At 42.8% G+C, this 27250-nt stretch overlaps 1 protein-coding gene across 5 annotated transcripts in view; it reads right to left on the reverse strand.

Annotated features, from left to right (window-relative positions):
* Positions 1-27250, reverse strand: part of TRPM6 (transient receptor potential cation channel subfamily M member 6) — an 82993-nt gene that overhangs the window by 50763 nt on the left and 4980 nt on the right. For 2 of the 5 annotated variants that reach the window (XM_081930356.1, XM_081930355.1), the window contains exons 2-12: positions 12952-13031; positions 12005-12043; positions 10935-11115; positions 6613-6826; positions 5135-5259; positions 3660-3831; positions 2772-2946; positions 1778-1901; positions 1483-1555; positions 1258-1358; positions 914-1048 (exon numbers count right to left, since the gene is read on the reverse strand). In XM_081930356.1, coding sequence (XP_081786482.1) covers positions 914-1048; positions 1258-1358; positions 1483-1555; positions 1778-1901; positions 2772-2946; positions 3660-3831; positions 5135-5259; positions 6613-6826; positions 10935-11115; positions 12005-12043; positions 12952-13031 — 1419 coding nt within the window. Of the gene's footprint in view, positions 1-913; positions 1049-1257; positions 1359-1482; positions 1556-1777; positions 1902-2771; positions 2947-3659; positions 3832-5134; positions 5260-6612; positions 6827-10934; positions 11116-12004; positions 12044-12951; positions 13032-19663; positions 19700-20963; positions 21073-27250 lie in introns of those variants that run through there. The other 3 variants (XM_081930353.1, XM_081930354.1, XM_081930357.1) reach the window with 3 other exon arrangements.

The following is a 27250-nucleotide window of genomic DNA, read 5'->3' on the forward strand; positions in this document are numbered from 1 at the left end:
GAAAAACCCGCAAGACGAAGAGACTTGCGGAACGAATTAATTTCGTCTTGCGAGGCACCACTGTATATAGATTGGGCAAGAGGTGGTGGCTGTGAGACTACAAGAGGAAATAGTCTCTCTTTTATCCTCACTGTCTTATCCTGCATGCCTCCCTCACAGATTTTAAACTGGCCTTTGGGGCATTGCAACCTGCCCTTTACATTTTCTGCCATTCCTCTAATAGAAAATTTAACCGATTGTCTAGTTAGTGTTACACTTGTGGAAGGAAAAGCACTTTTTTCACAATGCATCCAATACATTCAAAAGAGCAAAACCCAAGGACCAAGGCACTGAAGGGTTATTTATTTTTTTAATATATTGTAGAATACGACATTACACTAATAGGGTGAAATTTCCAAACTGTTCTGGAATATGTTTGGTGCACCCAGATCTGCCCCCATCCCAATCTGTATCATTCCAAACTTTCAGAATGTATACTGACATCCATTTTAGATTTCAGGTGTCCCAGTTTTATGAGGGATGTGATGGGGAGCAGATTCTGAATGATTCATTGTTGCAGAAGCGTCAGCATATTCACAGCAAGGCCTCTGCTGTGATGATGAAGTAAGCTGCAAACAGTCTTGAATAACAAAACGAAAACAACATTATCTGCTCTCTTTTCAATGAAACAAATAGATCAACAGATAAAAGAGGAAGAACAGAAGATGACGTTACTTTGTAGCTTGATTCATCTGACCATTCATCCATCTAAGATAAAGCCATCCTGACAGGCAGTTCTGCAGGAGCATATACAACGAGACATGCACCTACACAACAGCCACTCACCAAGACCTATGGAACTACCTCTGAATATTAGCAAAGTAGATACATATTTAAGCAAAATGCATTCAGCATTGGAATTCCAGGCACTCACAGTATTGTACAGTTCTTCCAATCGGGTTATGGTAAGAAAACGGTGCAGATTCACTCCATGTTCTATTAGCAACTTCACAAATTCTACCCGATCCATCACCAGAGCATCCAGCATTGCTTGTTCCAGGGACCCAACCTTCAAACAAGTGCAGGAAATGTAAAGAAAGGGGGAGAAATAATTGTTTTCTTCATAACTTTTGCAATTTCTCAGAGTTATTTGCATTTCAATGCTGGTGAGCAAACTCCAATTCAACATTCTCCTTAAACACAATAATACAAATAAGTACAGATAGCACAACTGTAAATGTTTGTCCATAATATGTGGAAAATAAATGTGAAAACTACCTTCCAGTGCTGTCCATAAATCAATATATGCTTCTTAGCAATGTCCAGTCTGTTCCAGGCCAGTGCCAGATTTAGCTGATCTGGAGCGGACATATTTGTTCCTACAAAAAGGAAATTATTCTTTTAGATTTTATACAAAATGTTTTTCCTCTTCTACTTCAAAAGTAATTCTTATGCATTGCTATGACTTTGAAGAAAGAGGCAGAAATTATTATATGCATGTACCTTTTAAGAGTGCAGTCAGGATTGCCAAATCAATGTCCTGATGCTCATCCGACTCTGCATCAAATATGGTTATCTGTCAAAATAACAAAACATTTTACTGAGAGAAGAGAGAAAACCACCAGACAATTCAGGACTATTGCACATGGTGGGCAAAGGATAGGCAGTAAACTGTGACCTGCAATCATTTTTCAAAACATGATTAATTTAGTGGAACAGCTTCTGAACCCGTCAAAATTCAATGGCACTCTAGAGAATGAGATTAATGAAAAGAATTTCATGAATTTATCATACTTACAGAATCCCTGTGTTCCATGCACTCCATTAACATTTTAAATAAGTGGTGGGACTGTTTCTGCCCCCAACTGAAGGTGTTCTGAATCATTAATAATATTTCTTCCTTAAGCTGAGGGCTCAAATTCCTGAGAAAGAAACATATGTACAAATGATAATTATTACTTCACCAATAGATACTTATTCTCTGTTACTGTAATACTGTAAATATTTTTCAACAAATTTGTAACACAAAAAGCTCCCCCCATCTCTTTATTTGTACCACTTGTCCCCTCCACAAGGGCAGCCAATGTATGTGCCCTCCAGATGTTATTGGACTACAACTCCCATCAGCACCAACCTGTTGGACAATGGTCGGGGATTATGGGAGCTGGAGTCCACCAAAATATGGAGGGCATCGCTGAGTCTACCCTTGCACTATATAGTGACTGAAACATCACCCCTAAACAACTGAAGTCAAGGCATGTCCACAAAAAGAATAAAGGGTTCAATTTATCATCATTTGCCAAGTACATATTCCCAGTACTCCCCATCAGTCAATAAATAAAATAAGGAAGTGACTAGCTAGCAAATTTGCTAGGTATGATAAAGAGATAACAGGTGTTATCCAGTGTTATCCAGTGAGTTTTACTCAGAGAAGACCCATTGAAATTAATTAACATGACTAAGTTAGGGCCATTAATTTAAATGGGTCTAGCCTGAGTAAAATTTAGTAGAATACTATGCTACAGCAGATGAAAGGACCAGCAGCAGGGCCAGAATGGTCCTGGGAAAAGGCCTAGAAAAAGGCTGAGCAATTCTTCTTTCCTTTCTCCAGAGTGAGAAGTTGAGATGCTCACCTGACACTCAACGAGGTTCAGAGACGATCTTATTAAACCATGTTTTTTGTTTTTAAAAACACACACCAAGATTTCTTAGCTATAGCCTTGTTTGATTAAAAGCATCTTTTGCAATGAAGTGGCAAGTGCAAGTAAATGCTGCAAGCTGCAAGTACTCACGTCATGTCTGCTGTGTGCTTATGGGTGAAAGCGAGGAGGTCGGCCGCTCGCCCAGTTCCCTCATAAACTACTACTGGGACAGCTGGCTTGTCCCTCACATATTCCCAGACGGTCAGGATCTCATTTGGACCACCTTCCACCAGCAGCCCAACTAAGGGCACTCCTTGTCCCATTCCTATTTCGAACCACATTGAAAATGTTAACAGGACAGAGATCCACAGTGCATATAATCCACTTTTGTACCGATCAAGATTTTTAAAAATCACAAGACAAAAAGTAGGGCTATTGCCTGTTTTGTTTTTTAATAGTCAATTAAATGTTTTACTCAATTATTAATTTCACTGATTACATTTGTATGAACATGCATGTGAGTAAAACATTAATAATTCTGAAGCAAAAAGCATTATTAGTTTTTCCTTTTTAGAAGGAGAACTTAGAAGATGGAAGTGTGACAGAGAAGAAATGATGTATTCTAAAAGCTACAGGTGGCTGGAACTAAGTATTAAAACTGCAGTATTATTTTTTAATAAAAAATGTACTACTCAATGAATCGGGACATAAGAAAATCTATCAAAACAATTGCTAATTGATTAAGCCTTATTTTTTAACTTTAATTTTAATTGGCAACATTCACCTATCACAATACAGCATGGTCAATGGTCACAGTAAATCATACTGAATGACAGTGCAAAAAGCTTCCACTGTGCTTCTCCCTAAAGATTTGTAAAACAGATTTAAGATACGTTCCAGGCACCAATTTCCTGTAGGGAAAACATGACATGCTGGTATCCAGGAGAAGTTACTTCTCTTCTCTGGCAAAGCCAGCTGTCAGTTGTGCCTGAGATAAGAAGCTTCTTACAAAGTGAACCCAGAACAAGGAGAACTTACTAGAGTGTATTTTCTGGAGTGACAGGTATTTTTCTAGATTCCTCCTGAGTTTCATCTCATTGCCGTATTTGCCCACTGTGCCGTCATCAGCCAGTATGAAATGGGAATGCATGCTGTTCAGGGTGCTCAGCTTGCTGAGAGGGTTGCTCAGGGTCTGATACAGGCACACTACCTGAGGAGAATCCAGGTAAAAGCAAAACAAAACAGCCCCACCAAAATACTATAGCATTCTCATTTGGGAAGAGGGTGGGACATCTGCCTGATTTAGACATTTTTATTGCCTAATAGAGAAATAATTTGCTTTATTTCACAAGAAGTCATGGCATCAGCTCTTGATATATTTGCAAAGTATTCTCTAATAATCCTTGTACTCATAGATATTCTATAAGGCAGAAGACCTGAGGTCCTTAGTCATTGCTATTTTAAAAACAACATTCTTTTACACAGTGATTTTTTCTGGGGGGACGCAGGGGTACACACACCCCTAAACATTTTGTGAATCTAAGTTTGGCCTCATTGAGGGGCAGTATTTCAAAATGAGTAGGAAAATGAGAGTACCCCTAAATATTTTTTTAGAAAAAGAGCACTGCTTTTACATCATCACCAATCCAGTCTCCAAATAGCAGAATAATGGTACCCTTCCTGAAGTACAACAGGTTTATGGGTGGTATTTAACTATCTTTTGCTCAGAGTAGACTCACTGGAATTAATAAGAATGATTAAGTTAGGTCAATTAATTTCAATGGGTCTACAACAAGTAAAAGTGGGCCAGATTCAACTAATGAGTGCTACTAGCAGAAGCCAGTTCAATAGTGAACAGTGCAACAGAAGCACAGTGGAGGCTCCCCCCCCCGGCTCCCCCCCCCTCCAACTGGCTTGAGGAAATTTCCCTAAACAGTACACAAGGGTAGAAGAGGGGAGATCATTGCATGAAACGCTTGCACTGATGAAACAATCTTCTCAGCACGATGTTGAATTCCCCCCTTGTGTTGAAGAGTACTTCCAAACAGGGGCTTAATTTTGAAAACAGGTCATTCAGATATTGCAAACAGGTAACAAATAGGCTTTTTTAAACATCAGGTTGTTTTCAGGAAAGGGTCAGTCTAGATGAAATGGGGGGAGGAATATAGTTGGCATTTTGATGCTTATGTCATCATATAGGTACTGTGAAAAAATGGCATAGATTTCCACAATAAACACCCATCTGGGAAGCACCTTAGATATGAGGTAATCCATACAATAGTTTCTATCCCATTGCCACTAATATCCATATATATCAGCATTGCATAAATTACATATTTGCATCTGATGGCAAGTTACACAAGAATAATTGCATAAAGCACCCTTTTTGCTGGAGATGCAAGTTTGTACACGCGAAAGAGCTCTTCCCTACAGGCAAACCCCTACTATGCAGGCTTTGGGGTGGGGGAAGAGTGCACTTAAAACAAGAAAACAAAGAGCATTCATTAACTCACATCTTTTCCAATGAGGTCCCTCTGGTTCTCAATGATACCCCAAGGGGGGATTCCAACAGCCAAGATCTTTCTTAAGTACTGAGAGGCATGGAGTTTCAAGGCATCTCCCACATGCTTAGACACACCTAGAAATATTATCACCATCATTAATATTACAAAACAGTTGGCATCTTGCCCTCACAGCATATAATTCTTTGTGCATTGCCTTGTAATCTAGTTAGATGAAAGGCGGTCTAGACATGAAATTGTCATGGATTCTACTCAGTATTGATCCAGAGCAGAACTCCAGCGTATAGTTAGCAAGTTAAAAACTTAAACACATTGTGGGATTCCCAAACAATAGACCAGAGGCAATTGTATTTCATCCAGCAGAGCTTTACTGCTACTGAAGGCAAATGAGAATAATGGTCACAAATTGACACCGTCCATAAGAAGTCCAGTTGCAGCAGACTTAAACTTACAATAACTTATAATAAGACCAAAACTTCACACTATATACAAAACACCACACCAGAAGGAGAGACAGAAAGCGAGTAAAACCCAGGCTCCTTCTGGCCTTACTATTCTAGTCAGCATGACCTTGACAGAAGAGATAACAGAACAGTTGAAGCCAGCTGTACTCAGCTTCTCTGAAGGAATAACCCAAACATCATGAACTTTCTGCTTGTTTCTTTGACACAGAGAAATTCCAGAACCCTCTTGAATTAATTCGAATAGAAAAGATCTCTAAACATCAGATCAATACTTTCTGTACCAAGAAATGCAAACTGACAAAATAAATAAGAAATTTACATCACATCCAAACTACAAAAAGGAAATAGCTCATAGCCTAAGAACATGGTGGAGTTACATACAACTACAGTACCATAGAAAAATGTTGTATTTGCGGGACTCCACAAAATTGTGAGCTGTATTTCTTGAATAACACAATACGGTATTTTTCAACCACATAGTTATTCCATCCACACTATACACTTACACTATTAACAGTCATGGCTTCCCCCAAATAATTTTGGGAACTGTAGTTTGTTAAGGGTGCTGAGAGTTATTATTATATCATGATTATTTACTAAATTTATAAAACTTATATAGTAAGATCACAGGTTGTCAGGAGACCCCTCAGAAAGCAAAATTCCCAGAAACCACAACAAACTACACAGATCCAAATATTCCACATGACCAAGGCCCAGAAGGGTCAAACTGGACACAGGCAGCTCTAACAAGCTAACCAGCCACAACCTGCCTGTCATCTGAGAAACCAAAGCTATGAGAGGAGGCCTAACTCAGTGGAAGAGCATATGTTTTGCATACAAAGGATCCAGGCACAGTTCTTGGCATCTTCATGCAGAATGGGGGGAAATCCTACCTAAAATCCTCAATAATCTAGACAATTCTAAGGTCCGACTCAGTATAAGGCAATTTTCTGTGTTTCTATGTTCCTCAGAGAGAACATGACATTTCAAAAGAGTTTACTGTACCAGTGTTGATGCCTTCTGTTAGTATCCATGCTCCTGTGGTCTCAGCAGCTTTGACCAAGCCTTTGCTCAAAAGCTGCTTAAGTTTAGATGGAAGTTTGAAGTTCTGGATGCCACCATGAACAGAAATGACCAGTTTGGGCAATTCCATCTGCCATTCTTCCACCATGAGTTGCAACAACTGGTCCACTTTGGTGTCATAAGAAGTTCTAATATACTGAAAAAATAAACTGTAGTTAGAACTACGCAGAGAGAAAAGGTAGCATATATTTTATAGGGAGGAGATATCATCTTAGTCTTAACCTCTTCAATTTGTTGAAAGCTCCAATAGTTCAAACATTTCCAACTTTTTAAATTGGCCTGTTTTCAAAATTATCACAGTAAAACGCACACACAAAAATAGCATAATGGTCCTTTCAAACACAGGAACAGAAATCCATTGATTATGGTGTGCTTATCTTTTTGTCTCATCATTCAGAGGTGAATATGTTCACTCCATTAATTTCAAAAGTTCTATGGCAGAGATGATGGAAGTTGTTAGAAGCACTCTATTAGGGGTTTTTACTTTTTACTTTGTTGTAACACCGTGAACGGTGGTTTTTATTGATGTATTTTTATTTTGTTCTGTTTTATTTTGGTTTGGGGTTGGATATTGGGTGGGGTGGGGATTTGTTTTGTGGGTACAATTGTTTTTGGTTTGATTTGTTTTTATTTTGTAAATGGAGGTTGGTTTGAGGCTTGGGATTGCTACCGTAGTGGGGCGAGGGAGGTATGGCGGTGGGGGCAGATGTCATAGGCGAAGGGGATCGAGATACGAATATGCTCGTACCCCTTCCAATCTGCGCCCCATCCCGAGGACGAAGGTAGGGTGAGCAAGGATTACTCACCTCTGTCACTGGTGTTGTGCAATGCCAGGTCTATAGGCAACAAAACCGCCACCCTGCGAGACTTCTTCACCTCGCACGGGATTGACCTGGCTTGTGTGACGGAGACCTGGGTGCGCGAAGGGGAAACTGTTACCTTACGAGAGATGGCACCCCCGGGTTTCTCCGTCCTCCACCAGTCGCGGACTGTGGGCCGGGGGGGGGAGGGGTGGCATTATTAATCCGAGAAGACTGTTCTTTCAGGGCTCTACCATCGCCATTGATCCCCGGCATTGAATGTGTTGGCCTAGTGTGGGGCTCCGAGGTGAGCTTGGCTGTCTGGCTGGTGTACCGGCCACCTAGCGCACCAGCAGCCACCCTGTCAGGCCTGCTGGAGGCGGTGGCCGGCTGGGCCTTGGAGTTCCCTAACCTATTGGTATTGGGGGGCTTCAACATCCATGCTGATGCCATTCCCTCCTCACAGGCGCTGGACCTGGTGTCTTCCATGGCGACACTAGGGCTCTCCCAGTTTGTTTCGGGTCCCACACATCAAGCAGGCCACGCGCTGGATTTGATCTTTGGCGCCGGTATAGATGTGATCATGTCTCCTTCGATGAAGGTGCCATGGTCTGATCACTACGCACTGAAAGCCAGGATTGATTTTCCACCCCCACCCTGCTTAGGTGGCGAGCCAATTTGGGCTCGCCCGCAGAGGCTGATGGACCCTGATAGATTCCGTCAGGCCTTGCGGGACCTTGCTCCCCCTGGCGACTCATTGACTGAGCTTGTTGAGGGCTGGAATATCCAGCTCCTAGCAGCCATCGATGAGATCGCACCTAGGCGCCCTCTGCGACCCCGCAGAAACCGGGCTCCCTGGTTTACCGAGGAGCTTCGGAAAATGAAGCGGGACCTCAGACAGCTAGAGCGAGTATGGCGGGGTGCCCGTGACGGAGCCTCAAGAACATCTTATAGGGTTTTTATGAAAACCTACGAGATGGCAGTGAAGGCCGCTAAGAAGTCCTACTTCTCGGCCTCCATTGCCTCCACTAGCTCTCGCCCGGCACAATTATTTAGTATAATTAGGTCTTTAACGTCCCTTGAAGGACAGCCAAATTTAAATAACCATTCGACGCACAGCTGTGAGGCATTTGCGAGCTTTTTTGCGGAGAAGGTCCTGTTGCTCCGCCATGACCTCCCTGACAATTTGGATACAATAAAGGAACTGGAGGCTCCTCGACTGTCCTCGGGTCCAGTATTGGACCACTTTGACCGGATATCCCCAGCCAATGTGGACAGACTCCTCCAAGCTGGAAAGCCCACCACCTGTCCTCTTGACCCGTGCCCGTCTTGGCTGATTAGAGCGTGTCCAGACGAGGTACGGGCCCCCCTGGGTGATATCATCAATTTGTCCCTTGGCACCGGGATATTCCCAGGGGAACTGAAGGAGGCAGTGGTGCGTCCGCTCTTAAAGAAAACATCATTAGATCCTTTAGATCTATCCAATTACCGCCCGGTTTCGAATCTTCCATTCCTGGGTAAGGTGATTGAGAGAGCGGTTGCTGAACAGCTTGGTAGGTTTCTGGATGAAACATCGGCTCTCGATCCATTCCAGTCCGGCTTCCGCGCTGGTCATGGGACCGAGACGGCTCTGGTCGCCCTAACAGATGATCTCCGCAGGCAGCTGGATCGAGGCGGGTCGGGGCTGCTGATTCTTCTAGACCTGTCAGCAGCCTTCGACATGGTCGATCACGAACTCCTGGACCGCCGCCTTGCCGACTTGGGGATCCAGGGCACAGTCCTTCAATGGCTGCGCTCGTTTCTCTCTGGTTGGGGACAGAGGGTGGCGCTTGGGGGGGAATTGTCATCGCGCCACTCCTTGGTGTGCGGAGTGCCTCAGGGTGCGATTCTCTCCCCGATGCTTTTTAACATCTTTATGCGCCCCCTCGCCCAGCTTGTCCGGAGTTTTGGGCTGGGTTGCCATCAGTATGCCGATGACACCCAACTCTATCTGTTGATGGACGGCCATCCTGACTCGGCCCCAGATACACTGACCAGATGTCTGGAAGCTGTGGCTGGATGGTTACGTGGGAGCCGGTTGAAGTTAAATCCTTCGAAGACAGAGGTCCTCTGGCTGGGACGGAGCGATATGGGATTGAGGGGGCAGCTCCCATCTCTTGCGGGGGTGCAATTAGTGCCAGCATCGTCCGTTAAGAGTTTGGGTGTAATCTTCGATACCTCCCTCTCTATGGAGGCGCAGATTACAGCTATAACAAAGGCGGCATTTTTTCATCTCCGCCAAGCTAAGCAGTTGGCTCCTTATCTCTCTCGCCCTGACCTAGCCACTGTGATCCACCCGACGGTCACCTCCAGACTGGATTATTGTAACTCGCTCTACGTGGGGCTGCCCTTGAGACTGACCCAGAAACTCCAGCGGGTGCAGAATGCCGCGGCGAGACTCCTTATGGGGTCTTCGCTACGAGATCATATTCATCCAGTACTATACAAGCTGCACTGGCTCCCGGTGGAGTACAGGATCAGGTTTAAGGTGCTGGTTTTAACCTTTAAAGCCCTATACGGCCTAGGACCCTCGTACCTACAGGACCGCCTCTCCTGGTATGTCCCACAGAGAAATTTATGGTCTGCAAATAAAAACATCCTAAAGATCCCAGGCCACAGAGAGGTTAGGCTGGCCTCAACTAGAGCCAGGGCTTTCTCGGCCACGGCTCCAATCTGGTGGAACGCTCTGTCACAAGAGACTAGGGCCCTGCGGGACCTGACATCTTTCCGCAGGGCCTGCAAGACAGAGCTGTTCCACCAGGCCTTTGGTCAGGGCGCAGCCTGACCCCCTCCTCTGGCAACCTGCACAGAATTTTGCTTGATGGTTGCCATTAATTTGATTTTAATTAATTTTATAATGAATGTTTTTAGAATGTTGAACTATTTTTGATTGTTGTTAGCCGCCCTGAGCCCAGGATATAAATAAAATTTATTATTATTATTATTATTATTATTATTATTATTACTTACTTATCAAACCTTTATTAGGCATTTTGCAAATAAAACCATAAAAGAGAAAATAACATATAAAGGCCTTGAAATATATATAAAAAGGCAGCAGTTGGCTACATACATATATATATATATACATATAGAGTCAATGGTTTTCTGTGTTAACCTGCTCCTTGGAGGACTGCTACCAAAAACTCGGCTACCCCCGCCGTTACCCTTTGGTATTATTATTATTATATGTGATGGTGGTACTTGATATTTTAGACACATGCATGATATCTCTTGATATTGTAGTCATCAAATTATGAGATGGCGTGGAACAAACTCATACCAACTTATACTGGATTTTTTATCTAACACCAGCAGTTTTATGTTTAGCACTATTGGTTGTTTTTATGCTAAATAACTGAGAAAGTTATTTTATTACAGCCCTGTTTCAAAGTGTGTACGCACCTTGGCATGGTAAGTGTGATCACTGTCTTGAAAATTGATAGTACCAAATGCATCAGTTGGACTTGTCTTTGTGTCCCTTTGGACACACCATTCCCTGTTCTCTACTTCTTGTGCAGACCGACAGATGGGCCAGCAACAATCAATCCCAGGATGGTCACCAATTAGCCGTCCACAACAACACCTTTTCAAAAAGACAAAAAAAAACTCATAACATTGGCATAAATTAATTAAATGCATTTCTGAGCTCCAGTGACTAGCTCACATTGATGCATTGTACTAGAATGCTGTAAGACATTTCTCAAGTTTTAAAGAAATGCTGAACAACTCAAACACCTTGCACTGTATGAATATCTTGTTAAAATTATAAGCAAATTGCAGGTTAAGGCTACTGTTAGCATCTTAGATGATCAATTCAGAGATTTCTAACTGGAAAACTCAGATTGAATGGAAAAATAAGACAGAGAAAATGTGCCAATTTTTCAAATGTATATGCATAGAAGAGCATAATCTGGATGCCTGCAGCTTTTCACAGCTGTTTTGTTATGAAGGACAGGTGGACAATATAACTAGATGTGAATAATATATCCTCCTGTTATTTTTAAGTGTTTATAGCAGGTGTGAGGATATTCCATTGGAATCAGGACCTCTGGAGGAGGGGTTTCAGGTCAGTATCTCTCCCAAATTGACCAGAAGATACTGGGGATTAAACCTGGGACATTCTGAATGCAAAGCTGATGCTTTAGCACTAAGCTATGGTTTGCAACCTACAGCCTCCACCTGGAAGCACCAACAATTTATACCTCCACACCAAACCTTCTCTAATATGTAGGCATAGCTCCGTGCTTGCACTCTCTTTTTGTTTCTTTGTCTTCCCATATCCAACAGGAGTAACCAGCTGTGCATGGAAGTCTCTGGATGCCACATCTAGTTTATTGACCGCAGCAGGATTTCTAGTAAATCCTCAAGCAGCTGACTGAAATGCAGTCACCATTTATATAAGGACACATCCTTGGTTAGGAATATTTCACACCCATTCTTTATTTTAAATCCCAAATGGCATGAGGTCTTACCGAATTAAGTTCTGGCACACTTGGCATCTTGCGGGACATCTGAAAAAGAAGTTAAAAACAGCAGTATGTTGTACAGTTAAATTTGCAAAAAAGAAAGTTAGGCTTCAAAAAGACAGACCATTGCACCATTGTCACAAAAAACCTGAGTAACACCTTTTACACAATGTCTTACCTGGACAACACTGTCGGTAACTTACTGAAAGGTTCTAATGCAAAAATGTAATGGTTCAAGACAGCAACTTCAAGGTTACTTTAAAAAAAACAAAAACAGAGCCACTGTTTCTAACTTTGACTTCCTAAATATGCATGCTACACCAATTTAAATAATTAATAATCAGTACTACATCTATGCCTGTCAAAATCACCTGTATTGTATATTTCAAAGCAGTCAACGAATTGATTGGGTGAAACTGGGTAAGATGTAGAAGGAGGGGAAGTTGGCCAGGTGTGTGGGAAGGAGGGGTGGCAAAGGCGTTGCTAGGCGGGGGGGGGTGAGCAGACTGGGCAGGGGTCGCAGCCCCTCTCTGGGTGGTTCTTATGATACTCATGGGTTGTGGCTTCCACACTGGAAATATGTTGCCTGCAGTGCCCTGTATAAATGTTTGAAGCGACATGAGGCCAACACCTTACTGAAGCTGAGCAAGTCTGGCTCTGTCAGAGAGGGTTCCATGATGGAAGAAAGGTAGGATAAACATGTCAGAAAACAAATAAGTGATACTGTACAAAGTATGACTGCCATTTTAAGGGAAACATGATAAAGAGCCTCAAATTCAAAATGAAAATATGGCAGAAGTTAACTAGATTATAGTCATGTTTGTAGCAGCTAGAAGGGCCTATTTTATTCAAGGAAAACCGACATTGTTAAAGTGTAAATTAGAAGTTTTTTATTGTATTTTTATCTTCTTGTTGTTTGTACAATTCAACCAAAACAAAGCAAAACTAAGTACCTGTGATGATCTTTGGAACTTGGCACGATTTTTGCACACTCTCTTTTACAGAAGACACCTTCAATCCAAGATTTCTGGGACTGAAAAGAAATACAGTATTAAACCTCAGATACTTTGGGAGGCAAAAATAACTATCTGCAATAACTAGTACCGCACATAGGAGATACCTATGTGTAGCTATTAGCACATGTTGTAGGACCGAACACAGTTGGCATTAATATTGTGCATGAAATCAGTTTGCACAATTATTTCCTTCCTTATCTCAGAACATTGCAGATTAATCTGTGCTGACCTAAACTCTAGCGTTTAGAATTCACTCACACTAACCCATGCCTAGAGATAGGAAGAAAGCTCACAGCCTTCCTAATAGCAGATGAATTGGGTGAGATAAGGAAGAAATGCTGAACTGACAGAACTCATCTCCACTTGCTTGACACAATATTAATACCTGGCAGCTATTTTACATTTGTACAATGAACAGATGGTGCTGGCTATCACTCAATAGTGGTCATGTTCTTTTTTTAAAAGATTAAAAACCTTTGGTTCCAATTTAGTAATGACAATCACGGAGAGAAACCTATCAGAGAAATTCTACCCTATCAACAGGTGGAATTCTTGAAAATGAATGAAAGTTCAAGATTACCCTCTGCCTACTATGGGGAATAACTTTATAATCCAGATAGCTTTTTAAAATCATTAAAAAAAATCCAAGGAACCCCTGACACACATACAGCTTTGAGCCATGCCCCACCTGTAGGGCTGCTAGGTCACCTGAAATCTCCATAGGACCCACTGAAATATTTGCTGAGTGTCTGAAAAGTGAGGTAAATGACACAAATCTACAGATATGCATATTGTTCCATACAGTTGGACTGGGGAAGGGCCACAGTTCAGTGGGTTCAGTCCCCAGCATCTCCAGGAAGGCCTGGGAGAGAGGTCTGTCTAAAACCCAGTCAGTGAAGAGACACATGGACCAGACGCTCCTCTGTTGCCAAGCTCTATATTCCATTCTTCACCAAACCATGACAGGCATTTGTTTATTTTATAAAATTTATAGACTGGTTGATTGTAGAAAACCTCAACACAGTTTACAAAGGAATAAAACAGCAAGTTAAAAAAAACATTCAGAAAAAGTATAAGCTAGCAATAAACTAAAAACACATCAGCATTCTAAATATCAGTTCATAAGTTTATTGTTCTAGCCAAAGGCCATGGCAGACTTGCATTAGGCAATAGTAAGGTAAAAGGGACACGGGTGGTGCTGTGGACTAAACCACTGAGCCTCTTGGGCTTGCTGATCAGAAGGTCAGTGGTTCGAATCCCCACAACAGGGTGAGCTCCCGTTGCTCTGTCCCAGCTCCTACCAACCCAGCAGTTCGAAAGCACGCCAGTGCAAGTAGATAAACAGGTACTGCTGCGGTGGAAAGGTAAACTGCATTTCTGTGTGCTCTGGTTTCTGTCATGATCCTCTGTGTGCTAATAGTGGTTTAGTCCTGCTGGCCCCATGACCTGGAAAGCTGTCTGTGGACAAACGCTGGCTCCTTCGGCCTGAAAGTGAGATGAGCGCCGCAACCCCATAGTCACCTCTGAATGGACTTAACTGTCCAAGGGTCCTTTACCTTTACCTTTACCCTTAGGCAATAGTGTTAATAAAAGACTTTGCCAGGTTCTTGAGCATTGAAATATTTTCCCTTGTGCATCTCTGACAACTCAAATTCTAATATTATTTTGCCTTTTAAAAATCCAATTTGCCGACATCCATGATGTAAGAGAGAGAAATTACCAGAGACACCAACCCAAATCCAGCTTGGTTTCAGATTAAGCTCCCAAAACACCACAACAATTTACAGCAAATTTATCTAACTCCTTCTTCCTGATTTTTTTGTATCCAGTGCATAGAGGGCACAGTATGTGCTGAACACTTCCAAGAGATTTGTTTACAACAAAAGCCAAACCAATCTAAATAAATATAAGTCAACCTTCAGGTTTTATGGTCTTGGTTCATGATCTAGATGCTTAGATTTGCCTAACTGCACTTCAACTCTGTTTCAGGGAAACAGGCAGGGTGTGAGTGGAAGCTCAGGGTGAGAAGGGGACAAGAGGTTCAGAATAATTTTAACAAATATTTTATAAGCGGTTTTGTAAATCCCATGTATTTAGACAACTCATGAACTACTTAGTAAAAATCAGTCAAGGGATGTGGAAAGCCTTGGCTGCATGCCTGATCTGGGTGTAAGTTATGCTCACACGCAACAGCAAAGTCCTCCCCCCCCCCCGCCCCACTTATAACACTGCTGTGCCCGATATCAAGGCTTGAATTAGTCTGATTGCCACAAACCTGTCTCTGGAAGCATTGCCCTGCAATCCAGGAAACAAACACTGCACTTTATCATATGACTGATGCACTTCTTGAAGGTGTGGATGACCGATGAAGGTTGAATTAACATTATTTACATTTACACCCCATCTTTCTTCCAAGGAGCTGAAGATGGTGTACAGTTGTACCTCGGGTTAAGTACTTAATTCGTTCCGGAGGTCTGTTCTTAACCTGAAACTGTTCTTAACCTGAAGCACCACTTTAGCTAATGGAGCCTCCTGCTGCTGCACCGCTGGAGCACGATTTCTGTTCTCATCCTGAAGCAAAGTTCTTAACCTGAAGCACTATTTCTGGGTTAGCGGAGTCTGTAACCTGAAGCGTATGTAACCTGAAGCGTATGTAACCTGAGGTACCACTGTATTTAATCTCCTCCTCCCCATTTTACCCTCACAACAACCCTGTGATGTAGACTAGGCTGACAGTGAGCAACTGGCCCAAGGTCACTCAATGAGCTTCATGGGTGAGGGGGGATTTGAACCCCAATGGCCCACGTCCTAGTCCAGCACTCTAACCACTATGTCACACTGGCTCTACTGCAAATACTACATGAAACAACCAGAAAACTATCGTTAAAAGGTCAGGGATGGAGCATCTGTGGCCCTCCTAGTGTTGGGTTCCAACTGCCATCAGCCCCAGCCAGCATGCCCAATGGTCAGTGATGATGAGAGTTTGGGCCAACAGTATATGGCAGGTTGGAAGCAGTAAGGCCTCTGAATACCAGTTACTGGAAACCACTGTGGGGAGACGCCTCTTTTGCCCAAGTCCTGCTGCAGGATTCCCACGAGCATCTGGTTGGCCACTGTGAGAATAGGATGCTGGACGAAATGGGCCGTTGGCCTTGTTCAGCAGACTCTCTGTACGTTCTTATGGACAGCCACAAGCTCCTGGTCCCTAAGAGGGCTTCTGTTTGGGATTCTAGCCAGTCTGTCAGAGGAGCCCTGTGGTGCTCCTCTGGCCAACACAGATGGGAAAAGGAGAAACAGAGGCATTTTTCTTCCTTGCTGCTAGTTTATACCTGCTGTGCCCTATTGGGCTACAGGATTCAGGTTTGAGGCCATCTCCTAGTCCCAAACCTAAGCAGCGGGAGGGCTGGCTCTGTACCCCCTGGAATGTGTCCTTTACTTTGGTTGGTGATTATCAAATACAGTGGTACCTCTAGTTACGAACTTAATTCGTTCCGGGGTCCGTTCTTAATTTCAAACTGTTATTAAGTAGAGGTGTGCTTTTGCTAATGGGGCCTCTTGATGCTGCTGCGCCGGCATATGATTTCCGTTCTCATCCTGGGGCAAAGTTCTCAACTCGAGGTAACTCTTCCAGGTTAGCGGAGTTTGTAACCGGAAGCGTTTCTAACCTAAGGCGTTTGTAACTCGAGGTACCACTGTATAAGGAATTTAGCAAATCCCAAAGCGATTTGCAAAACGAATAATAAAAAGACATAACATACAAAATTAAGGGTCTATTAAAACACTGCAAAACACATCTGCCACAGTGTTCCTAGGCACACCCTATGGCCCAGCCCTCATCATCCAACATAAAGTGCTGCGCAAGGGAGATATACCGTATTTTTCACTCTATAAGATGCACTTTTCCCATCCTAAAAAGTAAGGGGAAATGTGTGAGAGTCTTATGGAGCAAATGCAGGCAGGAGGCTCTGCTCAACGCTCCCTTTAAAGAGCCGCGCACACGCTCCACGCGCTCTTTAAAGGGAGCGCGGCTCTTGGGGGAACCTTAGCTGCGCGCAGCCTCTCCCGGGCAACAGGAGCCTTCATCCCGCTGCCAGGGAGAGGCTGTGTGTGGCTATCCCATAAGCCAGGACACAAGCGGGATCGCTGCACTGCGACCCCGCTTGCTGTCCTGGCTTCTTGCTTAGCCGCGCACAGCCTCTCCCAGGCACCTAGCAGAGCCAATGTAGCGGGCACAGTGTACTTGCCTCTCTGGCACTGGTTGCCGCTGGCACAAGAACAGGCGAGTAGGAGCAAGGCAAAGCCAGGCAGGACAATGCACAGGCCCTTGTCGGCTTCCTTTCCACGAGGAGCTCACTCAGCCCCATGGCCAAGCAGGTTCCTTTTCTTTCTCTTACCCCAACTATTTCCAAGCACCAGCCCAGTGACCTTTTCACAGGTGATGCCCACGCCCTCCCCGCATGGCAGCAGCAGCAGTTTTGCCAGTAGAGATCAGCCTGCCAACCACTTGTGCTCTTCCCTTTCCTCCTCTCCTCCTAGCTCAGCCTTCAGGGCCTGCCTCTGGTATGTTTCAAGATGTTTATAACTGCAGTATTGCAACACTGGTTTTTATACTTCGTAAATCACTTAAAAAACCTATTTTGGCATTGTGGTACAGAAAATAATGATGATAATAATAGTAGTAATAATAATAACAGCAGCATATATTAGTGAACACCAGAATACAAAAGTGTGGTGTGTTATAGAAATGGCTTGAAAAAATTTGCACTAAAATTTCCACTAAAATGCATCTTCATGAGGCCTTTAAATAAATAAATAATATTGCATAATACAAATGCAGAAATCTCAGGAACTGAAGTTGACAACTGGAAAGAAAAGAGAGAGAAACAGAGACACTGCCACCGTAGAAAAAAGTCCCTCAGCATTCTGTGGGATTTCGTCCCCTGTGACCTGTGCTGAATGTAGTCTAACGCATTCTTATACAGATGTTATGCAAACCTGTCTACTTAGAAGAAAACCCCACTTTTGATCCTAGATTAAATATTTGTTCAGTGTTGTTTACTGGCAGCATTCTCTTTTTAAAATGCATTCTACGTCCATTTGCTCATTTAGCAAAAAACAATTTCAGAATTACCAAATTATATAAACATAACCCACAAACAAAAGCCGTAACTGCAGTGAAACCATTCAGAATTCTGAAAGTCTTCAGTAGTGGTTTCCTGTGCTGCGGTCCATGGCGTCCAACTCTCATTGGACAGGGGTTGGACTACATGACTCTTGGGTCCCTTGCAACTGTTACAATTCTATAATTGCTTCCACAATTTCCACATTTCTGCTGAATGGCCATCGTTCACTCACACACTTTCACTCACTCACTCACTAATTAATTTATTTACAAAGGATCCTGGTTTCAGTAATGATAGAACATTGCATTTTAGTGTTTTCATGTGGTCCTTATCTCTCCCCCCCCCCCCCGCCTGATTTATGGCAATTTTAAAATGCAATTGCAATGAATTGACAAAGTACTGTTAATGATCTTTACAGCCATAAAATCAGAGATTGGGACCCTGAGGGTCATCTAGTCCAAACCCCTGCAATGCAGAAATCTCATCTGGATCATACTTGACTGATGGCCACCCAACCTCAGCTTTAAAAGCTCCAAAGGAGGATTCCATTACCATCCCTTCCAGCTCTGCAATTACATGATTCGTTATATACAGCTTGAGTGCAGGTATTGCTACTGCTTCACTCCAACAGGTGTCCCAAATTCACTGCTCCACTGCTCCAGATTTCTAGGGAAGCCATCAGGAAGATCAGATTTCTGTCTGAGAGCTCCACCACTCTCTGTGCCTGTCTCTCAGTCTGTACCTGCAGTTTCTTCACAAACAGCTTGGTGACATCATCCACCACAAGAAGGGGGAAAACTGAGGTAGATGAACATGCCCTTTCTTTAGTGATGCAAAGGCTCACCAGCCAAGTGCATCAGATCTTCCCAACAGTAGGAATCTGCCCCATTAAACTTGCCCAACCGCTTTGACCCACAAGCAGAGTTGTCAATGGGTGGTGGGAGATCCTTGAGACCAACTCTCATCACATTACATTATTAAAATCAGACAGGTATGCATTATTAATCCCTGCAGAAAACACCACAGAATTAATCACAAAATGCTGCCAGCAGTCTGACAGTCTAAATAAATTACTGACACATGAGGAAAAAGGAAGAATTGAGTAAGGCACTCAGACACACTAAGACACTATGTTAAAATCTCAGTGAATTGGACAAGGCCTGGAAGAAAAACCAACGAATATGGGTTCCGTTGGAACTCTGCAGGTGCATTTCTGTTTCACTCTGAACAAAGATCACAGCTCAAGTGCATGGGATCAGAGGCAGCTCAAGCAAACTATAAATTAAACTTAGTCTTTTGCGGGGGAAACTCTAGTGCTTCACACCAGGGGAATTTCTCCATGGAAACCAAATGCTAGCCCAATTAATCCCAGAAATATCTGCCATATCTAGTGCAAGTTCACATTTTCATCTAATTTTCACTTATTTTAGGATTTCTTAACCTGCCTTTCACTATTAAGTCTCATGGAAGATTACTACAAAACAATGATGCAACTTGAAAGCAAGTAAAACCAATACTTAACATACCAAAAATACAGCATAGGTCATCTCAGCTGTCAAAGGCCAGGGTACAGAGGTGTGTGTTCAGCATATTACAAAGGCTGTGCAATGAAGACACTATAGACACCTCTGTGGGGAGAGAATTTGGGAGGTGATACGGAACAAGCTTTTCCTGGAACACCACCACCCAAATTTCCAAATGGTAATTAAGATGCATCCTCCTGCAAGCACCTGCTCCTGGTAATTGGATTGTCTGAATATCCTGAGAAAGTGTTGACATCTTTTACAAGTAAGAAAAAAATTGTACCCAATGACTCTCTGGTGGAAGAATTAGATTGTGTCATGGCATGACAAAGGGCACAAGTAATGTCCTCTTTACCAATCCTTTACAGTATCATACTCTGACGGAGAGATGCATAGCAGGAAATTAATGTCTTGCAAATGGGCACGTTAGTCTGTTCAATTTTTTGGGAAACTTCCAAAAGACTGCGCCATGTCACTTTCTTCTAAGCTTGCTCCAGGGGTATCTATGGCAGAAGAAATCCTTTTTGCTCAGCTAGACATCCTACCTTTGCTTCCCTTTGTTCTCTTTGTCACATCCTTTGTTGTAAGAAGCACAACCCCGCATCTACCAAAAGAAAAGCTTTTGCTATTTTTTGAACCATATGCTAAGGTTTCCAAGGAATCCAGAGTAGAATCAGATGTGGCCAAGCTAAGCCCGAGCCCAATGGGGGAGAATCTTAGACTGAACAAAAGCGCCCCCCCCCCCCACTAGAGATGTCTATGAATTCCAAGGAAAACACATATGGGAATTGCCCATATTCACTTATTGGCCCCAAGTATAGAACAGAAATCAATCCAGCAAATATTATTATTCACTCCTGTGAACAATACTTAAGCATTTACAGTCCCCCACAACCTATTCTCTCTCTCTCTCAATCTCTCTGTGTGTTGAAATGAATGGAGCAGAACAATGAGATCAATAACATAGTTTATGGCAGAAGATGAACTACTGCAAAACACAACCAGTACTGTATACAATAAACGGAGACTGAAAATAATACTGTCCTACCACTCTCACTCTCTCTCTCTCTCTCTCTCTCTCTCTCTCTCTCTCTCTCTCTCTCTCTCTCTCTCTCACACACACACACACACACACACACACACACACAACCTTATCCTTTCCCAGACCCATCTGGAGAATTCAGTCTTGGATCCTTGAATCCCTGTGAAAATTCCCCAAATCGCTTTTCTTTGCTCCTCCTTCCACGAGGCAGTTAAGCTTTTCACTTCTCTTTACCTTTCTTATTTTATGAAGCTCGCTCACCTGTAACCCTTGTGAGATTTGGATCAAAGGCATCTTCATGTGATCTTTCCCCTTGCCAGTTCATTTAGTCTTTCCAAAGGTTTCTAAATGCCTGCCCCATATTCTGTAAAAGGCACGTCTCTGGGGTAACCACGTCTCTGTGAGCCTCTGTGTTAGACACAGGTTCGTGTGTTATATATACAAGAGCATATCTGATAAAACACAAGGTGCTTCCTAAAGAGTGGTTGAGACTGCATCATGGCTTTCTTCATGTGGCTAGGAAGGGGATAGAGATGCAAGCCACCACCTACAGTCTGAGGTTGCCTAGTTCAGACATAGGCATATCACTTCATATACAGGAACTGATCTTCAGCCCTCAGGAACCACCAGCGCAGAAGGAAAATAAAATATGTGCCACAAGCAGACCAGTCACGTGCACCAAACCTTGGTATGCTCTTTGTTTTGCCCTAACTTGATCCCTAGACTGATTGTCTGGGCTTTCCATCTTAAACCATACTTGTTTTAGCAATTGACATAAAGCCGAACCTAGACCGGAAGTCAGATCTTTTTGATGAAGTACACTAATTAAACACCAATAAGCAAGGGATAACATGCATTTTAGACAGCTCTGGAATTAATTTTACTAAATTGAAGTCTATACAAGTGTGGACATAAATAGGCATTGTTCAGAAATTTACTGCCGAACGGGGGGAATCTAGGTTACGGTATAAATATAAGCATTAGTACTGTATTCCAAGAGCATTATTATTCCAACACCATTATATGTCAAGCTTTCTTTAAAAAAACTAAAAACCCTAGGGTGAAAATAGTTGCCAGTGAGCTGGCTATTAAGACAGTCAGCAGAGCCATAGCTAGGTGATCTTGCGCCCCTGGCAGAACCATCCAGATTGCGCCCCCTGGCCACAGACAAATTAGCTCTTCTTTCTCCTCCTCCTCCACCCCACCCCCACCCATTCAATTCACCCTCTATTTAAAACCATTTCTTATGAGGCAATAATTGATATTGATATTTATGTACACCACCTGCACCCCTGGTGGGGGCCCACCTCCCTGGCTATGGCCCTGGCAGACAAACCTGGTTTTCTTTCTTCCAGGAAAAATGTTATTAATGTCCCCAACAGGCAATTTAATTTTTTTGCACATATAAATTAGTTAACCTTGCCATGAAGCACAATATGTTCTCAGGCAACTAATGTTGGTGTTATTTGCGTATTGTTTCACTTGGGGAGTGAGCCCTGTAGGAATTTCTGCTGGAGATCTTGGCCCAGCCTAGCTGCTTGTTTGCGCCACTCTGCAAGAGAATGTTGGGCATCCAGGGGCACCGCAAAGGGTCCCTACTCCGTGCCCTCCTCTTCCTTACACAAATGGACACAGCACCAGGAATGCTCAACTCTGTTGCTTTTATGAGGCGTTGTATGTTACAGCATGGTCAGAATAACCCAGTTCATGCCCGTGATCCCATTCAAGAGCACTCTGGCAAACAACCCTTTATTTATCTACTTTATTTGTGTATTTAGTAAGATTTATACACCGCTTGATTATAAAAATTCTCAAAGTAGTTTAAAAAAGAAAAAAAGGGGGGATTATAACCCTGCTTTAAAACATACAAAAGTTACAATACTAAATCAGATTAGGTAAAGGTAAAAGGAGCAGCGCATGGAAACGCTGTTTACCTTCCCGCCGGAGTGGTACCTATTTATATACTTTTTAGCATGCTTTCGAACTGCTAGGTTGGCAGGAGCTGGGACTGAGCAACAGGAGCTCACCCCGTTGTGGGGATTCGAACCGCCGACCTTCTGATCAGCCAGCCCTAGGCTCTGTGGTTTAGACCACAGCGCCACCCTTTTCTCAATTTTCTAAGTGTCTGGGTAGGCTCATATGAAAAAGATTTTTTTAGCAGGTGTCAAAAAGAGTACAGTGAAGGCACCTGCTTGATCTCAAGAGGCAGGGAGTTCCAAAGAGCAGGTGCTGCCACCCTAAACCACTGAATTCTTTCAAATGCAAAACAGGTATTATATTGCACCTGTAGTAGTGCCAGTTCCCATACTGTAGCAGTCAAGTGGGCACATGTAGGGTGAGACCTGTTTTCAAGCAAGTCAGTTCCTTTCCCAGCAGCTCTGACTCAAGCCTGTTTCTGGGGAAGGCACAAGGAAGGGGGAAACTACCCTGTTGTTGTGCCCTTCCAGGATATTCTGGTTCCAGGTGAGCAAATGTCAAAGAGGTCAGCTGGACGAGGCCCCATTCCCAGTCTGAACTCGGTAGTGACCTGGAAATGTCATAGAGACGTCACAAGGGCAGAACGGGGTGTTCGTAGACTTTTCCAATGGCCTTCAATTCTGCACCATTACACTGACACACGCGGTGCCTCGGAATGTAACACCTGCTCAAACGGGGGGCTGCCTGTACCCCACTCAGCACTACACTGAATTCCACCCATAGGGTGCAACAGAGTGATCCCTGGCAGTGATCCCTGACAGAGAGGAAGCAAACTTTAACAAATAACAAAATGGAATGTTGTCAGGCCATTGATAATGAAGATTATTTCAGCACCTAAAACTAACATTCATTCTGGTCATAGACTACACTTCACTTCATCAGATGCAGTTGACAGGTATGTACTGTATTACTCACATAAAATATGAGGATATGGCAGGGATTTCAATACCAACTTTTTATTTCCTATTTCACCTCTTTTCTCGGTTCTAATTATTTCCTCCTCCGTTAAAAATGCTTGTTTCCTTCTCCAGAGCAGGGATGGGGAAGCTGTGGCCCTCCAAGTGATGCCCATTTCTCCTTAGCACCAGCCAGCACAGCCAACCATCAGGGACAATGGGAACTGGAGCCTAACAAATCAAGCGGGGTGGGGGTGGGGAATAGGTCCCCTGTCCCCAGTACAAAAGAAGCTAAAGGGCCACGAATCACAAAAGGGTATGGTCAGATAAGCAAAGTCACCATCAACCCACTACAGACACTTAATTAGTAATCATTTTTGCAGCCTGTTGTTGGTGAATAGCTGTTTTAACTTCTGGGTCAGAGGATAGGTTTGCTACTGAAGGCCTATAAAAGGGATGTTATCATTGTCCAGGATGACGTGTTGAATGGTTTTAACTGGGAATTGTAGATAACAAATGTTCATACACCTTCACTTTTGGATCTGTACTGCAGTAAGTTATTCGTGGGTATAAATCAGATTATGTGGGTCTGTTTTTCTCACTTTAACAGATGGATAATATATTTCAAGGATTTACAACAGGCGTTTCTTAAAGAACAAATTCCTGTCTGATGAGCTGTACTGTGCTTGTACTGTAGGCTTGGGCCATTGACAATTGATTTTGTGGAGGCTAGAAGTCTAAATAAGTGTGTAGTAGTTAATGGGTTTCCAATATAAGTTGAAGCTTTTATGTCCATTGTGAAATTGGACAGCATCAGCAAGGCAGTAAAACTGCTATGCAGACTAACCGAGGCTCATATTCATTGGGGTGAAAGCTATTGAAGTTCCAAAATAATTTCTCAAGGGCTTCCTACTGGTGACATGGATGTGTCATTAACCCGTATGGCCAACTATGTCTCTCTAAAATATAATGAGCCCTGCCTAGAGGTAGCACTATTCTTAGATGTTTGTCGAATTATCATTTGCTTATGACTTAATCTTAAGTAGCTGAATGGCAACATTTTGGAAAAACGAGAAAAATGTTTTACAAAGTATTTCATTCTAGAGCCACATATAATCAAAGTATGGAATGTCAACAACAGTCACACATACAACTGTGGAATATCATTCACTCTCACTGCTATTTACAATATACAACACATTAAAAAAGCAGCAGTGCACTTTACAATTTTTATTATGCTCATCAAAATAAACCTAGAGAAGCCGTGATTCCACATGATTTCAGATGAGGCTGAAAGTTCATGAGGACATGGAAGATGCAGATCCCAAACTGAAGTCTGCCAGTTGCCTTTCATATTATATTACAATGTTTACTTACTTTAAAACAAAAGCAAAGCCTGTCACTGCAGTGTACATCATTGATGGCCAGCATAACAGGGTAAGACAATGGGTGCAAGAGCACCACCCACCAAGAAACAACCTAGAGCCTACAACAAGAAGGCCATGCAAAGCCATCCTTCTCAATCTATTTCCCTCTGTCCTGGAGTGACAGCTCCTAGCTGCAGAGAATTTTCTGCAGTAGAAGTCAAGGCATGAAATCTGTTCACATTTAACAGCTGAATTAAGGCCTTAAATACAAGTCTGCAATAAAAAGCTCTAATTCTCTCACTAAACTGCACACTGAAATGTTATGTGTTTATGATCCCAGTGAAAGTTCACTTTACATATAATTGGTATGCAGTGCACAACTTCTACAGGGCCAACCTAAACTGACAGTGCATACTTAATGTGAAGCATTGTTTCAGGGAGTGAATCAGTTCTAAAGCAATTAAAAAGACAGAAGGTGAGGCTTTCAGGGGGTACCTTAGGACAAGTCACTGATATAGTGTTGGCCGGGTGCCAGAGTTAGTATCATTAGTCTTACCTTGTGACATTGTACTGACATAACAACTGATGTGTGCATTTCCACTCTACCCTTACATGATTATACACTGGCACAGCAAATCTTGCAGACTAATTCTAAGCAAAGTAAGGATTTCAAATTGGGTCTTTAATTATTCTATCTAGGACAGGAGGCACTGAAATTTTTTTCTACTCCCAAACAAGGTGTGCAAGCAAGTAGACTTCCCAGTTACCTTTTAAATGATATGGAAAACAGAGAACCACTGAGCTTCATCCCTGATCACTGGTTCCCATTTGCTGATACTCAGTTATCTTTCCACAAGGGCCAACATGGATGCCGAAATCTAGCATTGCCTGAGCTCTGAGAGTGTGGCTTTCTCCCGAATGAAGTGCGGAGTGTTTGAGGACATTCGCAGGGAAACCAAAATGCTTGTTTACAAAGCTACTGTACTACCAACCTTATTATATGCTTGTGAAACATGGACCACTTATAAACACCATCTCCAGCTCCTCAAAAGATTCCATCAACAGTGTCTCCAAAAAATTTTACACATCACTTGGGAAGACAGGCGAACTAATATCAGTGTACAAAGCAAAGATCACCAGTGTTAAAGCAATGATTCGTCAACATCAGCTTCGTTGGACTGGTCATGTTGTGCGGATGCCTGATGATCGTCTTCCAAAGCAACTACTCTATTCCGAACTTAAAAATGGAAAGCGTAATGCTGGTGGTCAACAAAAGAGGTTTAAAGACTGTCAAGGCAAATCTAAAAAAATGTAGTATAAACACTGACAACTTGGAAACACTGGCCTGCGAGCGCTCTAGTTGGAGAACAGCCTTTACCAAAGGTGTCATGGGCTTTGAAAACACTCGAACTCAGGACGCAAGGGAGAAACGTGCTAAGAGGAAGGCACACTTGGCAAAATCCACACCGTGATCAACTCCCACCTGGAAACCAACGTCCCCACTGTGGAAGGACGTGTGGATCCAGAATTGGCCTCCACAGTCACTTATGGACTCACACTGTTAAAACCATGTTTATGGAAGACGATCTTACTTGGCTACGAGTGATCACCAAAGAAGAAGAAGAATTTATTATTATTATTATTAAATTTGTATACTGCCCTTCATCCAAAGATCTCAGGGCAGTTTACAGAATAAAACCACAAAGTACATAATACAAACAATAACAAAACAAACACATCATCCCCAATTCCTGCTTGCTATAGCAGAAAAAACTCATTAAGAGGCACAAAGGGCTTTACCTTCTGAAGTGTAAGGAATACACAGGACTTATAAGTAGGGCTGATGACACTTTTTCTGCAGGGCTCCTGTGCTTTTAACAATTTATTCAGAAAAAGTTAGCAGGTGAAGCTGCCTAGCACTGAGACACGGTACTGGCAAAAGCTTCACGATAAGTATATGACAATAATGCTGCTACTTAAATCGAAGTGAGGTACTTGGCAATCCTGTTGAAATTAATACTGCTGAAACTAAGGGTGCCAGGTGGCTTCTTTGAGAAGATTCTTCCTTCTTCTACCTACACAGAACAAACACCTAACCTCATTTTGCAATCCTAGAACACTGCCGTCTGGCCACTCAGTGAAGACACTGGCAAGCCAGGAATGGTGTTATATAGCTCTCCTCCATACCTTACAAACAAGGACAAAAGTTTCAAAATATACAATCACCTCCTGAACTAATGATGCCACAGATCCCAAAACAAAGCAATGCACTCTCACACATATGCTGCAGATCATCTGTTTTTCTTTC

The sequence above is a fragment of the Podarcis melisellensis genome (genome assembly GCF_964234715.1).
Source record: "Podarcis melisellensis genome assembly, chromosome: 11".
NCBI lineage: Eukaryota > Metazoa > Chordata > Lepidosauria > Squamata > Lacertidae > Podarcis > Podarcis melisellensis.